An 18,199-nucleotide genomic window follows, 5' to 3' on the forward strand; every position below is an offset into this window, starting at 1 on the left:
CCAGTAAAGTAGATGCTAAATGAACTAAGAACTGGCTGATGGACAGATCTCTAAAAGCATTTCCAAGAGGGGACCATTCCAACAGGGCTGTTTCTAGTGGCACTGCATGAAGAGTCATCCAGAGCCCAAATGTGTCCAACATCTCCACTGAGATCTGGAACACACACAGAAAGCCCAACTAAATGTTGCAGACACCAGAGAGGGATGAAGTGGAAGGCAGAACTCCTGTGCTGAGCTTTCTGGGTTGGCTGGTAAGCTGCATCTGTGCACAACCAAGTATTTAAATACAAGCACATATAGAGTTACATGGAACACATTGGCCACATGCCCAGGAATGAAGAACACAGAACAAAACTATAAAATGAAAACCAGGCAAGGTACCTAATCCTGCCTCCACTTTTAGCAGGGAAAAGGGTCAGTGAGTGACACAACAGAAGCCAAAGACCAGTGCCATCTCTGCCTGGATAGTAAGGAAGGGTAATATGGGAGATTTTACCCTCTGCAACAAGGCTGGTGGGTACTGAACCTAAAAGGCTCCTCACGAGCTACCCAAGACAAACAAAACATCAGTCAGGAGCAGTAGTTGCAGTAGACACATCTGAGACAGATGCTAGATAAATTTTTTCTGATATATTAAGGAACTTTTTGCCCTAAAAGCTACGAATCTGCTCTCCTGGTCAAAGAAAACATGAAGAGCAAACAGATGGAGAAGGAATTCAAAGCATCCATGAGATGGCTGAAAGGACAAAAAGAAAATCTGCAGCCACTTTTCTTAGATGAAGGCAGATTTCAATAGAAAAATGTAGCTCTACTCATTAGTGACCAGGGAGGTAGAGTAAACAAGAGGCAAACAACAGCTAAGATGTTCTAGTCTCTATGTAATAACAAAAGCCTTAGGAGAGCCTGCCCAGGATGCTACATATCGTGCCTTTGACTTTGTGTGAAATCTTCTGCATTTTAACTATGATTCTCCCCATTTTTTATATTTTTGCTTCACTCCTACCCTGTGTTTGCTTCACAAATTCCTCAGAAAGACAGATGTTGGCTGAAAAAATAAAAGCACATGCAATGCAGAAAGCTGGGGTCCAGTTTTCAAAAACGGCCTCTGGCTTTGCAAGACCAGAATGAAACCACAGGAATACTTGCAGTTCTTCAGTCCCAGCTCCCTGAAAATGCAAATTACCCTTTTAGATCCCTCCCTGCGTGATCTGAAAGTGCACATGTATGTCTAGGACTGTCTGCCATGTTATGATCTCACCAGCATTTGTAATTCATAGAATAGTTTGAGTTGGAAGGGACCTTAAAGGTCATCTAGATCCACTCCCCTGCATGGGCAGGGACACCTCCCACTAGACCAGGTTGCTAATTTGTTCTTCGCTGATGTAATTTCGTGTTTGCAAGCAGCCTTAAGTACTATTATTTGTGTATGTGAAATTGCTTCAGTGAACACTGCCAGAATGGATCAAAGAATTCCTGGAGAAATGGTATTTGCCTGGTTTTATGCACCAGTGAGTCGCTCATAAGGACTTATAAATATTTAAATATTCTACTCCCGCAAGAGTATGTGTAGACATTTGATATGGTTTGTAGTACATCACCTCTGAAGCACTACTCCACATGGCAAATTCTTGCATTTCAAACCAAGACTAACAAATCAATGCACCTTGAAAAGCATTTGAAAATCATTGTATTCTAGTGAGTTTTCTCTGCAATTTGTAGACAATAGATTTCCAATAACAACTTGCAATTAGTTTGTTTTCTCTTACTCAGTCATTACATATTAAGCCTATTGACATTTTACAGATGGTTATCTTTTGAAATGAGAGATATTTGAATAATACTGGAGTTTGGCAATTCACACTTCAGCTCACCAACATATCAGAAAGAAACAGCAAAGCCAGTGTCAGACACTCTACTTGTCTTCTGAAAAAATCTGGACAGCAATTCTTGACACAAAAGCAAATCACAGTCATTTAAACCATGTCTACATTTGACATTAATTCTGCCAACATTTTATTTCAGGAGACTCTTCTAATTCAAATCATAACACCAAAATATAGAAACTGCCCCAGTACCAAACTGACCAGCACACCCAGTTACATAAATTAACATCTCTTCTCAACATGGAAAAATTCCCCTTACTGGCCCAAGGAAAACCACCTCTCTCTTTTCCACACATCCTCATTCAAAGGATTTTTTTTATCTGAGCATCTTAGTTTTTTCCACTGGCACCATATTTTAGATTTTGAACCATTATTGCTTAGATTAAATTTGTCTTGCTGGCTACAAATTAATTATTGTTTTGTTTTGGTATTTTTTTTAATACCAGAAAATACCTTTTACTTTGTTCAAAATGCAGCAAAACTATTGAGGATACACAACAAAACCTGACTCCTGAGAGATGTTTTGTAGACATGCAAACAATGCAGGGCACTTTGCTGGAGTCCAGTAATATGTTTTGGACTTGAAGCTCAGAACCAAAGATTTTCACAATGAGAAAAGCTTTGAAAAGGAGAAAAATATTTTTGTTTTGTTTTGGTGGGGATTTTTTGTTTTTAAAAATATGTTTCTTTGATAACAAGGGAAAAAGAGTAGCACAGGAAGAAAATTTTCCACATTCAAAAATTACCTGCCCACTAAAACAGAGCAAGGATGAACTCACTTAGCCTCAAATGAGACATCCTACCAGGCAAAAATGTCATGTCCAAATGGAACAGAATCATTCCTAGTGCTCAAGCCAAGCAATTTACACACCATTTATCAATGAGACAAGGACGTAGGTGCTTCTGAAGAGGGTCTGAGAAGTCAAACCACACTGAGCAGGGAGATCCCTTGAGCTGATCAAAGGTACCTCCATTCTCGAGGATGCCTGGAGCTCAGCCCTGTGCACCAGCCCAGGCAGAGAGCCCCTGAGCTCTGACTGCTGCCTCTCCCCTTTTCCCAGCTGCTGTTCCTGCCTCCAGCGCTGCCGTCTCAGTGCTACTAAAGCCTGAAAACCCAGCACAGCATCACAGCTTGGCTGAAAAAATGCTGGATCTTAAGTGCTGTTGCAAGGACTTGGTTTTTCCTGCCACCCCTCCTCAGCCTGTCCATGTCGCTGCAGAAATCAAGATAAATAGTTTTAAATTTCTGCTTTTTGCTTTGATTTTTAACTTCTAGCTTTGCTTTTGCTATAGGTATGCACTAATAAGTTAAGAATTCCAGAAAACGCCCTGAAAGTTGCCTTTATCCTCAGTAGCACGGCTGCATGTTGTATCTCCAGGCAAGCAGGAATGGTTGGCTTTGGCCAACTGAAGGAAATCTCATTTCTTTCCTGAGTAGCTCACAGCACCTCTAACACTGCCTCAAACCAAAAGCAGAGGCTGGTGCTCCCCTGCTTGCTGAGACGCGTTTGAAGTTTAGATACCACGTCGCTCACAGGAGAAGCAAATCAATGCTCATAAATTATTTCCAAGTTTGTACCAATATCTGCAGCAACATGAGAGACGAATCACACACAGGGGAGATTACAGCTGAAGAGGCAGAGCATAGTGCACAAATTGTCAATATTGTAGGACCGATTTGATCCTGTAGATAACTGTTGCTGCAGCGTCGCTTCTGAGAAGGCCGCAAGCAAAACATTTTATCGCACAAAATAGTTGTCCAATGTAATTAACCAGGCTTGACCAATCTGGCTGGAAGGTAGATGTATCAAATAGCCAAGCCTATGTGCCATGCCATCAAGGAGAACAGCTTTGCAAAGATGTGAGTAAACACTTCCTCTGAACACGGATGCAGTTTCTGCTGGAACAGCTGGCTCACCAGGTGTACGTGAAGTACATGCTTTATGGACATAGTTTTCCAAATATGGGGTTTCCTTTTCCTCACACAGAATTTATCACCCTTCTTAAGATGAGGTGGCTGTCAAGAAGTGTTACACTTCTGAAAGCTTCTTTTCTTACTCCTGTCTCACACTTGACCCAATTGTCCATTTCTGGGGTTCTCTCCTTCTTCCTCCCTGCACAGCTCATCTTTTCCCCAGCAAGTCTCAATCTCAAGGCTTTTGGGACAGCTACAAAGCCCTGCCCTAAAATATTTCCCAGCAAATCAGAAACATACACATCTCAAAAATAAATCCATTGTACACTCGCTACTTCTGAGGAGGCTGCAGAGGTTGGCTGGAGGGGGCAGGGCTGGGTGGCTCATTCCTCTGCCCCAGGTGGCTGCATGGCCTGGTGGAAGAGCTAATGGAGAGTCTGGGATCACAGCAGGAAATCTGGAGCCATCTAAGACCATTCACGGCTGCTTCCCTACACTGCCACTGATTTATCCAACACCTATGCCCAGCCGAGGCTCCTGATGTATTTTTTTCACCCAGTACATTCCAGTGCACCCTTGTCTCTGGTTTCCCAGACCCCACCTGCAGTGCTGGGAAAGCTGCAGGAAATGGGTCCATGCCATGGGCTGGCACCACCACCTCCCTGGCTGTTGTCCAGCAGTGCCCTGACCTCCTGCTGCAAGTGTTAGCTGAACTAAAACAGAATCAGGGAAGAAAGCAGACTCCTTTTAAAGAGTTTAACAGTGTTATAAAGAGGATGCTGATCCTTCAGCCTCTTCTGTATTCCCTCCTGCATGAAATATGCTCCTCCTAAATAACATTTATGCTCTTTAGATTGTAACATACCCATAGATGATGACAGAGCTCTCATCTTAGAGAAACAGCAATTTTCTGTTTACATGTAACATAGACACAAATACTTGGGAAATAACAACTAGAGTGAAAAATACCAACTCAATATTTTACTTTCACAGTCTGTGGGTTTTTTGCATCATCAAGGGTCTCAAAATGTTGCTGCAGAGCCACTAGAAACCCTATGATCCAGAAGCCTTCAAGAGCCAGGCTGGGAAGTGCAGAGCAAGCAGAGCAACCTTTGTCAGTCACAACGGTGATGAGGTGGGAAATCATCCTAGGGTAGAACTTCTAACCTGACCTCATGAAACACACTTCAGGCCTTTTATGCAACCTCAGGCAAAAGACTTTCTAAACCCAGCATGACCCACTGGGAAGAGCTGCTGTGGGGCAGTAGAGATGCTTGCAAAAGCCTTTTCTGTGCTTTTAAAACTGTAAGGAAATGCAAAGGCAAGCTGTGAGCAGGGGATGCTGCTTGGGAGTACGCTCTAATTGGCAACGAGCTGGAATGTAAGAGGGTTTCACTGGAAGGTTAATAACTGATTAGCTAAACAATGCTGACAAGATAAGGCCATTTTGATGGAATGCATGTTTTCGCTCCCCTTGACATATTTGTGTTACAAATCGACCTGTCCACATTGATGATAATACAGATCTAGAAGGTTACACTGATTTTTTTTTTTTTTTTTCTTCAGCTGCGCTTTCACATCTGCCAACCTGCTCCTTTCTCATTAGGGAAGACAACAGGAATGCCAAAAGTGATATTCCTAATTCCAATGACCTCCAGTCAGATATGGTTCCAGAAGTTATATCCAAAACCCACTCATCTGAGTGTATTTAAAATCTGACCCAGCCTGGTGATGTGCTTGCCAAGTCACCAGACTATTTCCATGCTGATTAATTAGATACGTGCTCTGCTTTAGCTCTTCTGACAACCAAGCCTTTCATTTATTACTTGCTTATTGAATCTTTGTGACAATATAAAGACAGGACAACAAATATACTTCCTAATTCTCTCTGGTTTTGGAGTGTGAAAATCTTGAGACCAGATTAATTTTATTTTTTTTTTAAATTATTGTCCTGAGCCTGCTTATCTGATAAAATTTATTAATGGGAAATCAGAAAAGCTACAAGTTGCTCTTGCCAAAGCTGCCAGGAGAGTATTTCATCTGTCTCATACATTACGTATGGATGACTAGGGTGCTTTGAAAAGTGATATTTTAATCCTGTGTTAATATCTATTTCTAGTCATCCTCATACACAGCAAAAAATTGTATTCCTGTGATTCAGTAACAGAAGAACTTCCAGAAAATCAGAAGATAGTTGACAGGTTTATGTCCAAAACTGTGCATTAAGATGCATATGCAAATTCTTAGCATGATTAGATAACATTATTAAAACCAGCACCTATTAAATGAAGTGCTTGTGAGGGTGAAACCAGGTCTCAGAAAAGGTATGATTGTTCTCTCTGTGCACTTTTCATTCATTTACAACTGATCAACACGGACGGGGATCAAAAATGCCCTTTGCAGTTCTGTGGGTCTTGAAGAGAAACAATGGGTCAAGGGAAAGCAAGAGACACACAGAGAGAAAGAGGCCACCTGGCTCTGGAAGGTACGGGAAGGCCATGAGACTCTAAAATGAAATGCAACTTCTAAAGCAGCACAAAAATTACAAACTGGAAAGCTCTTCACATTATCAAGGTCGTCCTCAAACCTTTCCAACGCTGCTGCACTACACCAGAGCATTGATACACCACAACAGATGTAATGGAGTTTTTGAGAGGACAAATTAGATTGAGACTTTCTGATGTCAGTGAATTCAGGTAATCACGTTCCTCAGCTTGCTGAGCAGCCATCCCCACAGCCTGCTGCCACCAGGGGCTGGGGTGAATTTCAAGCAACAACAGGATCACCCCAATGAGCCAAAAATATGAACTACATGCAGGATGTTATTGCAAGCCAAATTCTGGATTACAACAACCAGGAATTTCATAAACACTTTAGGACTGCAAACCAAAGTGAGTGCTTAGGGCAAGTTATTGAAGTAGTTTTGACATTTCTTCCTACATCCTGTACCAAAGGAAAAGTATCTACTTGCACTGAGCACTCCAGGCGGCTTACAGAGTCCCCAGAATTTCAAAAGCTGCAAGCAGTAAATTTTGTTTTTAAATTAAAAGCTGATGAGCCATTAACCACACCAGAGAAAGCTGGTTATTCTGGGAAAACTGGAAATGGAGTAGTCAGTCTGATTTTCAGCTTTGGGTGGAGAACAATTCTCTTCATATACTAAATCCTTTTGTTGGACACTCATTGTTATGCCTTGGGTTTTGTTACAAGATTTTTGCAGTTTATTGATTACCATCTCTATTCATTGGCTAATATTTTGTTCTTGTCTTATTTTCATTGCCTACTTAAAATTCATTGAACCAAAAACTCATACCAATGACTCTTGGAACGGAGCTTCGAGTTGCTGTGACTTTGAGAACCCATTGATCCAAATATGCTCCCAAATAACCGCATGTCAAGCCTTTATAGCTGGGTTAATTCACTTTATGGCCTTCTTAATGCATGGGGCTTTATGTTTTACTGCATATCTGCTGGTTGGAGTGTGCTATGTTGAATTAAATGCATATGGGGTTCAAACAGGTCCAAGGTGAAAACCGGGGCTAATTTTAAAGTGCTTAAAACATTATTATCCAAGTTGTTTGACTTGTTTTGTTGTGGTTTTTTTTTTTTTTTTTTTAACAAAAAGCCCAAAGTCAAGAAAACAGAAACCCCTCTTTTTAGAAAAGAGAATATTTGACAAAAATAAAGATTCTACATCAGCATCACAGCTTGCCAAAGAACATCAACAAGGAACGTGCTGGCAAGGGACATGTGGTGACTCTTGCACACAAACCAGGCTTTTCTTACTGAGCAGGATACCCCGGCTTAGAAAATAAAATCAAGAGTTACTAAAATTATTTGGCCTATAAAATATCCTATGCAAAGTTTTGAGAATACAGCCTAAGAGGCAACCAGCTCGTTACTGGCTTTTTGCTTGCACTCAGCAGTTCAATGGTTGACTTTTTTTTTAAAGAGTATTAACCATACACAAGTACTCTTAGCTCACAGTCCTGATTATTGAATAATCCACCATTTTCTCTGTTTTTTTTCAGTATCCCAAAGGAATAAGCATCAATAGAACTTTCTGTCATCCAGGTGGGGATGACAATGTCTTCCATTTTTCTAGGGAAGGACTTAAATGAGTGTTTTACTTGAAGCACAGAGTTATGAAGATAAATGGGATAACACAAGTACTTAATTGTTACAGTCTTTAAGCAGCTCAGTGATCTAGAGATGACTGCAAACAGTGCTGAGCCATATATTGAGATTACACACTGGAATCCACTTCCTAACATGGAAACAAAATGCAGAAGATGTAATTCCCAGGCAGATTATTCAGAAAACACCTTCCCCACAGCAAACTAACTCACGTTACCACAAGACGCCGAGACAGGTTTCCACTCTGTTTTCTCAGGGTTACCCAGAAACCAAATACTCAGGTCTGCAGACCTGGCCAGTTCACCAACATCTCCCCATTGCCACCAACAAGCAGCACAGCAAAATGCACTAGGAAATAACGAGCTCCACACACTTTTACCAGCCTCCAAGTTCATGCCTACCCTTTTGAGCACAGTAACCTTCAGAAACAAGCCCTTCCATAGCATTTTCATGGCATGAAATACAAAAAGGGATTATCTTTGCTGACCATGTCTGGGAAGACAACATTGTCATCACAGATATTCATGTGCTTTCAACACCCAGGACAAACAAAAGCACCAGGACTCACGGAAGGCTGTGTAGAGCTCATGCAGGGTTAAGTGGCCGTCGTTGTTGTAGTCATCAAACCGGAGCAGGTCTTCCAGTGTACAACCCAGGAAATCATCTTCCAGGTCCTCCCTCTTCATTAGCTGTAGCAAAGAGAACCGGTGATCTTACATATGATGTAAAGCCACCCACTGGCATCCTGGTTCAACCGGCAGATTCCCTATCAAATGACCTTTCAGGAGATACATTTATATAAAATATCTAGTGTCAAATATTTGCTTTGTATCGAGATACAACTGATATTTGCATTCCTGCAGCTCCTCAAGGCCATGGACTGTTGAGGGTGAGGACCTTCTTCCTTCAGCAGCAGCAAAACACATTGCACATATATTGAAAAATAAATATTCAACAGGAAAACAGGAAAGTCTGATTTTTCCTCTCTCCTCTGTAGGTGAGGACAAAGTTTTATTCCTTGCTTTTAGGACTAGAATGAGCAAGACTGGATGGTGCATTCAACACTGTGTTTTTCCAGCCCCTGACAGTTTGTTTCTTATGTATTCTAAACATTTCACACATTCTATGAGAAAAATGAAGACAGCTTGAAGAAGTCATACACCCAAGTTAGCAAATAGTCAAAATCAGACCTAAGCACAATGGAAATGTTGAGTTCTCTGAATTTGTTGTAAAACATGAAGAAAACTGCTGAAATGTTGTATCTTCCAGGCAGGAAAGATTTTTGTTATAGTCCAGGGACTCTTGCATTTACTATTCTAGTCTTGGCCCATTATATTGAAGCAATTCAAAGTAATAATGCTAAAAAAATGACCCTTCACCTAGCAAGTAAAAATGTTCAATAAAAGTGAGATCAACCATAACTTCCAAGATCAATCTTCTAAAGATGGAAATTTCCCTTTGTCTACCTTTGTATCGAAAATTGATTAACTTTTCATAAGACTGACAAGTTCTTACTAGTCCTTTTGATTTAATGTCAGGGAAAAAAAGGAACCAACACAAAACACTTCAGCAGCAACAAATTCAGCAGATTTATGAATCTGACTTCAAAATACGTCTAAGCTTTATATGGAAATAACATTCCAATTACCACTGTTTTTAATAGCCCTGAATTCCCATGACTGCAAAAGTACAGGGGCATTTTGCACTGCTGGGTCCAGAGGAAAACCATTCAATAAGGTCTGCCAGCAGCCAAGAGACAAAGCTGCTCTAAATGGAGGAGGGAACAGATCATCTGCTGCTACTTTTTTGCTCAAAGAAATTATGTTGTGGAGAAAAAAAACAAGTGGGCAAAGATCCTCATCATCTCCCAGTGCTAGGACCGTCCTCTCTGGAAGGACTGTGCTTCCAGGTTCTCCTTTGAGATTAATCCCTCTGCAACGAGTCTCCTAAAGATCCCCCTTCAGGTCTTAAAAATGACATTTTTCTGCAGCAGTGCACGTTACCTGCCTCGAGTTTTTCCTTGCAGACAAGGTTATAGTGCTTGAGAGACTATTTTTCCTTTAAATAGAACAAAGAAAATGCACAGCAGCAGCTCATCCAGCAGCCAGAGAGAACAAGATCCCACTGCACCACGTTCATTTCAGCTGCATCTACCCATGGGCAACAAATTCCCATCATTGGGAGAATTTTTAAGTTGCAAAGAGCTTCAAATTAAAGGGCCAATCACAAAAGTACCCAACCAGGCAAGAAAGATTCTGTTCAGACTGTAACACGGAAAACTAAACATTGTTCATAACCTAAAAAAATTCTCTTGAAATCTGGATGAGTAAACTGGTCATATGTTTCTTCACATGAAAATCATCTGGTTGTTAAAGCTAAAAATAAAAATAAAGAAATGTCATATTACATGTAAACTGTGAACCTGTGGCTGTGAGAGCCCCAGAGCTGCCCTGCAGACAGATCCTGGTCAGGACTTCAGCTACACTTCCACCAAGGGGCCCCAGATCTGTGTCACTCTGCTCAGGATTAAAGATATTCATGGTTTATCTGTATTCTGCAGTAAGTAGCATCATTTTGTCTTCTGAGAGGTGACCATGCTGCCAGCAATGCTGGTGGCAAGCCTTTGTGCAGGATGTTTGGGTGAGAGGGCTCTGAGCTGAGGGCTGAACTGATTCTGGTCCATCAAACTGAAACATGCTCCAGATGTGCAACCACTTTTACCCATTTTGACAACAGTGAGAAGAATTAAAATAACAGCAGCCAAAGTCTATGCTTGCTCTTGTGAGGGACCTGGGCTCCAAGCACATCTGCAAACGAAGCTCAGAGTAACTTGGCAGCAGACCTTAGAGCACTGAATCCTGCTCTGTTAAAATGCAGGTCATTGTTTCTTCCTAATGCTGATGCTAATGGCTTGCAGGCTGCCAAGCCTTGATTTCCATGTGAGTTGAGTTTTAATATCCTGGCAGAATAAGCTTCATGTAAAAAGGGGGAAAAAAAAGGGAGAATAGAACATGCACTTAGATATTACCACGCAAAAGCTGACTTTGAATTCAGATAAAAGTGTTTTCTATCTACCATGTCTTTATTAAAAGAAATCATGGCATTTAGATGAAGCATTGTATATATTAATATCTCTGAGATCTAAGGGAATTTACACTGACACTTTGCATTGTGCAGGAGGGATCGTGCATCATGTCAACAGCCAGAGGATTAAAATTCAGAGCAAGCCATCCTACAGAGGAGCAAGGAGAGGGAGGAGAGAGCTCGTGTCTGTCCTCCTGCTTGCTCACAGCTTGCACTGACACTCTGCAACTGCATCACCCTTTGTGTTCATGGGGACACAGCAGTGCAGATGAGATGTTCCTGCAGAGCAAAGGGTGAAAGGCCAGCTTTGGAAACTGGAACAGCTCCCAGGCAGGTACTGGCTTCCAAAAGGCTCTTGAAAGGAGTGTGCTTCTAATTTTTCTCACACACAATGCAATGAAATGGAGAAGACAAGGTCTTTCCACAGTTCCCATAATGGGTTTTCTCATATTTACAGGATGGTCTGGTCAGGCCTGCACATGCAAAGAGCAAGTTCAGGACAGAGAGCAGTGAGCTCAAGGGCCTGGGCTGCATGTTCTATTCACTTTACTAATTAGATGAATCTGAACATCACAGCATGCCTGTCACTAGAAATAACTGTTTTTTTCAAGCTCTCATCTTTTCTATCATTGTCAAATTTTACTAATCCATATTCTAGCATCTGCCTATGATTTCTGGGAAAATAAACCTGTTAAAAACTACTGTGACCTGTGACTTTGCTGTCACATTACTACATGCTAATGCACAGCACAGAAGGCAGGGAGAAGGAAATGAGAGATTTTGCCCCAACTAACATACGTCTAAAGAAATCCAAATTAATTCTCCTCAAGCTGGCTAGCTGGAAAGACTTCAGAAGGTGATGGTTAGCAGCAAGGATTGGTATCTGTTTTCAGGAGCATGGATGGGGCTGGAAAGCTGCCAGGCTTTTTGTTCATAGAGGAACTTCATATCTTGGAGGCAGCACAGTCTCCCCAGAGGTGCAGAGAGACACTTGGGCACTGCAGGAGGTTTCCCTCCCTTACCTGCTGCTGGCAGGACAGCTACAAACCACTGTTCTCACCAGAGTGCTGCTGAGTCCCATTCCATTCGCACTTGGAATGAAAAACGCAGCTCCTTTTGTAATTCCATTGTCACCCAACACTAAACCCACCTGAGCCAGCTCCGAGCTGCTGAGGTGCCCGTCGCTGTTCCCATCCAAGTGCTGGAACATTTCTTCCACTAAGAGGCGCTTCTGGGAGACCCTGTCCTGGGCCGGGCGGGCTGGGGGGCTGTGCCGATGGGCTTGCAGGTCCAGCAGGATGTTCTTCAACCGGCTGTAGTCTGCCATGGTACAGCTGTCACCTGAGAGACAGGAGCACAGGGTCCTGGTTTAACTGCAGCCAGCAATTAAACGACTGACAGATGCTCTCTAGGAACCCCTCTCCCTTCCCCTAGAGGGGACAGGAGAGAGAATAAAGCAGAGGGACTGATGGGCTGGAAACTAAGCTGCACAGCTTTAATGATGACAAGGAAAATAAGGGAATCAATACATACATATACATATATATATATACACACATATATATGTACATACACACACATAAATGTATACAAAACCACTATTGTCCCCTGCCAACAAAGCTCACATCACCACTGAGGCTGCAGGGCAGACCCTGGGAAAGTCCCAGACTGGGCTACTGGAGGCAGCAGCAGGTGGGAACTGGGTGCAGAAACACAGGGATTCAGGAATCGAGATCGAGATCAAAAGCGGATGAACGGAGTCCCCTCAGGACCCTGGACAGGGACAAAGAGCTTAACCCTTGTGATCCGTCAGATTTATACTGAGTATGATACGTATGGGATGGAATGCTGTGTTTGGTCAGTTCTGGTCACCTGTCTGGTCCCAGGTGTGACCCCTTTACTCCCATTTGCTTCTGGAGTGTAAGATGTTTTGCAGACCCCAGGAGTGGCCTTGGTTCTGCACACCATGGTCCAGCAGTGACTCTAAGCATGCAGTGGTATCAGTCCTAGGAGCAGACACTGACTGAAAAACATGCTGGTAATTTCAGCAAGCACAGCTTCTTAAAGCAGTCTTAACAGAAAAGTATAGTTACTAAGAAAGAAAATTGGTTCTATCCTGGCTCAACCCAGGACACACAAATATTTGCCTTGATCTTTTTAAAGGACAAAAGGGAAAAATAAGGCAGAGTCAAAGATGGGCAGGGCTGCCTATATATCACCACTCAGCTCTGGGCTTGAGGAGCTTCTGCCACCGTTACCATCTGTGATAGCTGGTAGTTTTTCTAAATCCTGCTGTCAAGGATGCTCTCCAGCATGTTACCTTCCAGATTATAGGGCTTCAGCTACAGACTTCCTATCTCAGCTTTGTAATCCCCATCCATATTAAATTGGCTCTACATTTTTGTAAAGATAAAAGAAAGTCATCTAGCCTGTGGTTATAAAATAAAAAATAAACCTGGGGAAGCTGATGCTTAGGAAGTGCCACAAATATAAAATAAAGAGCACCCCTGAGTGTCATCCTGTGCCACTGGAGCTGATCTTGAGGTATCCTTAAAGGCAGCCCAAGGTGGTCAGATGGAGGATTCTGAGGAGTGCAGGGAGCACCTGTGGCAGGGCTGGCACCTGTGCCAGTGCACATCACCCCACTGCCCGCCCACAGAAATGCTTTCCTCAGCCCCTTGCCAGGAAAAAAGGTTATTATTGCAGAAAAGCCCTCAAGCCACTCACTCTGAAGTGACACCAGCTTGGCTGGAGGAATCAGATTGAACCTTCATGACCCTGAAAGCTCCTGCTGTCCCCTGGTTCTTCTCCAGGAAATGCCTTGCTCTGATTTAAGGGCCCCCTCTTTGAGGAGAAACGTATCCTTGTGCCCAGAGTGGTATAAAATCTTACAGCCCTTTATTTTGCTTAACTGCTGTCTGGCAGAGCTTGGCAGAATGATGAATGGCAGCTGCCTTTTTTGTGCAAATCTGTTTGCTTTAGCATAGATCACAGCAGCTGGTGCCTTACAGGAACCTGGCTGGCTCTGCCCCAGAGCACCCTCATGCTCTGGGCTGTCCCCCACTGTGTGGGCATCAACCAACACCCACCAACAGTGCTGACACATTCAGCTGTTCCCATTAGATGCCAATTGTAGATGTATTTTCTCTATAATTATGGTTTTAAAACAACTTTTTATTTGTCCCTGACTCTATTGGATTAAACTTGAGGGAACCTGGTTTCACCTCAGTTTAAGGGACAATACCTTTGTAGATCAGCTCCACAGAGACTCCAAAGATTATTCCCCTGAAAAATAACAGAAGCCTCTGGCAGACTGCTGACTAGTGTTGCTGTCCTTTTCTTGCTGAGCTGCACCATTTTTGGTCCTCTGGTCCCACTCCAACTGAAACTCAATTAAAGCCCTGAGTGGGAGGCACTTCTCTGATAGCAAACCCATCTACTATCAAGATGATTTTTTTCCACCCTTCATAGTTTGTGCTCATAGCTTCAAAAGCATTATGACTTGAAATGGTGAGAGAGGACAAGGAGGCTGGACATGTGTTCACCAGTCAGGTCAGTGCCCTCCTGCCACATGAGCAGTAACTGCAAGACAAACCTTGTTTTCCACCCTGAACTCAGATTCTTCTAGTTTTGAGAGTTTCTCACCACTCAGGGATATTGAGTAGCTGCAAAATTTTTCCTCTTATTTAAATGACCTCTAAGGAGCTCTTGGTCCCACAGGAGATCAGTTCCATTTTATGAAAAAAACCCAACAACCCAAGGCTACTCACCTGCAATTAGTCATGTTTACTATTTTTGCTTTTTTTTTTTTCCCCCCATTCATGTAATTTGATGGCTGTTATTAAGGTACTATAAAAAAGTTTCTTTCTTCCAGTCATGTGCCTATTTAAGAGACAAATCTATTGCTTTACCCAGTACAATCCAGCAATTTTACAATCTTGTTGTTAATGCAGTTTTAGCTACTGTAATAGCTTTTTCTGAGCTGGAGTTTTCCTTTCTCCTCAGTCAGATCTTAATTGCAGTGATGTATCTAAGGCTAATGAAGACAGGGAAATGTATTTAAATTCCTTCCATCTCTTCTGCTTTGTGGTTTACCCCTGTGAGCACGAGCACAGCTACATACAACCCGTGTGGTGACATCAGGGTGGGCTGACCCACGTACACAGTCCTCCCTGTGGTGGGGACAACCCTGACAGCTCCTCTAGCCCTTTTGATTTCTCATTTCTTCCTCCTATCAACTTCTGCCAACAGCACAGGCCAAAACAGCTCTTTATTTACACCCTCTAGACATTTTATTTTCTGCACTTGGAGGGAAAACAACTCCAGGTCACAGGAAATACTCTGTCCCAAAACTATGACTTTATAGCAAGTCTGGCCAAAAGTGTTAGTTGCAAAATCATTCATGTTTGGGATGTTTTAGCTAGTGTTTTGCTACATAACCTGGACGTAACGCTCTTTCAACCACTTCAAGGCATTGCAGTGCTCAGACAAGGATACTGCAGACACCCTATAAAAGACATTGCCTGCTCCTCTGCCACAGAAGGGAGGAGATACAGTCAGGTCATTTGAATTGTTGGCAAGTCAGGGACAGCCAGGCTGTCCTGATCCTTCTCCTCCTTTACTAGGCATTATTCTTTGGTGTTTTAATCTACCACCCCATATGGAGGCTGCCAGTCGTTCTTCAGAGTTGTTGTACAGGGCTTGCAAAGGACAACTCTATTTTCCATTTCCCATCCACCCGTCTCCTGCTGTCAATGACATTCAATCTTCTTACCCTGTGCCTGGGAACCCCCAGCTTTATCTACTAAATACTGCCTCCTCAGGCTTCTGACTGCCCTGCTGCCTTCTGCATGTTTGCTCTCCTGCCAGGTATCACAACCACAGCTGTTAAACTAAAAGGATGAGAGAAAAGCCACCCACATGCCCTCCCACTTATCCCCATTCCTGTCTCTGCTTTGCTAAGTGTCCTCAGCAGTTTCCTTTGCACACGAGCTCATCATTAGCAGTTTATCTCCTCTCAGACTGCTCTCCTTTGTAGGTCTCATTAATGGATGTCTCTCAGCTTGGTTTCCTTGTTAGTGCTTCCCAGGACCCAGATTTTGGTCACAATTGCTACCAGCTCAAACAGGGTTTGTATTTCCAGAGGTGGTTTGCTTGGAGGTGGGTCTCCCAGCCTGCACACTGGGAGGTAACCACCGCCAGTCCTCTGAGATGGGTTTGGAAGAACTTGCCCGTTTTGGAACACCAGAAATGCCACCATGTCTGCTTAAGTCCCTGTGTTGTACTACTGCCTGTACTACTATCTGTACTACATCCCCTGTCTGTATCACCTGCCAATGGGCTCAGGGTACCCTTCCTACCACATAGCTGGAGAACTGAGAGTCAAAGACAGAGATTTGGGATGTTTTCCATGCCCCAAACTAGTTCTCCACTTGATCGTCTTTCCTCACTACTTTTTAAAAGGACTGGTTAGAAAAAAAGTCAACCATGTTCCCTTTCCATCTTTAACCATGACTCTGGTGTGATTTACTCTGCTGCTCCAAGGGAAGAGGAGAGCTAAGGGCACACCAGAGGCATCTGACATCAAAACTAAAATGGTGATCATCTAACACAGGGTTGGGTTGGTGCTTTTTTACATGAACTTTCATAACAAACATAATACCTCTCTCTCTGAATGTCTGCTTAGGGATTAAAAAAGAATAATAGAAGACCACCTTCACCATTTCTAGAGACTCTGTATCACTTCTGCTGCTGGCCATTCTACTTTTCAAACACAAACCTAATTCAATAGCAAAGTTTTGTACAACAAACACAAGCCTTCCTTAAGAAAAGCTGCATGTGTTTGGTCCTGTGGTAGGATGCTCTGGGCAGAGATGCCTTTGTTCCCATCTCACTGCTAGAGATCAGCCTGGATCCTCCTCCTGTGAGCTCCACATCCCACTTTGTAGCCCTCAGAAGAAAACTCCGGTGATTTTCAAATAAACTTCACATAAGGTGCAGCTACCTCCTGTGTTCTTTGGATAAAACTTCAATATACCTGCCATGTTCAAAAACCAGGGATTCCTGGGGATTTTTTTCATAGAAATGGACCATTAAATCCATCTTCCAGCAGCAGCCCTGCAGTGATTCTCCACCCACAAGTCCATCCAGCAGTGTCCCTGAACGTGTGATGTAGGATGGAGCCAAATGCAAGAAACCACATTGCAACACCCCTGGCCAGGGAAGCCCACAAGTGTCCCCTCCACATGAGGAGAAATCTGAAGAAACAAGCCCTTTTTATCTGTCTACAATCCTTTCAAAACCAGTCCAGCCCAGCACTGGCTGGATTTAAAAAACAAAATGGGCAAAGAAAAACAGTAAGACAGAAGTGAAAGAAAAATCCAACATATTAAGGTCTGATTGCTGAAGTGTGGCCAATAACTGTCACATTTACATGCTCTGCTCACTCCCAGCAATGCTGCTTCCTGCTCTCTTTTGCAGTAGCAAAGTCATCCTGTTTAGCACTTCTGCATGCTTTGGCAGATAAAACATTGATCAGCCTGCCAAGAAACACAGAGTGCCATTCTGTTTTCATGTCAGAACTCGATAATGAACTACATTTATCAAGAGCCTCCTCTCTGTGAAAGGTCAGTGGTGAATGTGGCTAAATTGTGATGACAGATCATTAATTCAGTTCCCTCAATAATTGCCCTCTTTAAGAATTTTACTCCCAGTTGCTGTGAATTGTAGCAGGTTTTTACAGCAGGATCCCTGAGCAATCTTCAACCCACTTCAGAGTCACAGCAGATAAAGGAGAAACAGCAAGTCTGGGGGTGAAGTATCCTGCAAAGAAATGCAGGTAACCTAAAGCAAAAATGAAGTCAGGAAGTGTAGAGCCTGCTTTGATAGGTGAACAAATCTCCCTGTAAAATACTGTTGTGCAAGGTGCCTTATGATGTGAGGACTGCTAGAAATGCCCATACTTCTTTACATATTCAAAATTATCTGATAACACCTCTAGAGCACCAGCCTTGAAGTCCTTGGTGTACAGTTCACCTGACAGTAGGTGTGAACCTGAACACATACAGGAGCCCTTAGAGGATGTGAGCCCCACTGATTGCTGAGCTAGTTTTCAGCACAATCCCAAGGGCTGAGGAATGGCAGGTGGCATCTGCAGCTCCTCATAAAGTCCATGACCAAA

The 18,199-nt window shown here is 42.9% G+C and overlaps 1 protein-coding gene across 4 annotated transcripts in view; it reads right to left on the reverse strand.

The window, feature by feature from the left end:
- Window positions 1-18,199, reverse strand: part of FSTL4 (follistatin like 4) — a 206,909-nt gene that overhangs the window by 83,540 nt on the left and 105,170 nt on the right. For all 4 annotated transcript variants that reach the window (XM_051631294.1, XM_051631292.1, XM_051631293.1 and 1 more), the window contains exons 5-6: window positions 12,170-12,360; window positions 8,504-8,624 (exon numbers count right to left, since the gene is read on the reverse strand). In XM_051631294.1, the coding sequence (XP_051487254.1) occupies window positions 8,504-8,624; window positions 12,170-12,360 (312 nt within the window). The remainder of the gene's footprint in view (window positions 1-8,503; window positions 8,625-12,169; window positions 12,361-18,199) is intronic.

Source organism: Apus apus, chromosome 13 (assembly GCF_020740795.1).
Source record: "Apus apus isolate bApuApu2 chromosome 13, bApuApu2.pri.cur, whole genome shotgun sequence".
NCBI lineage: Eukaryota > Metazoa > Chordata > Aves > Apodiformes > Apodidae > Apus > Apus apus.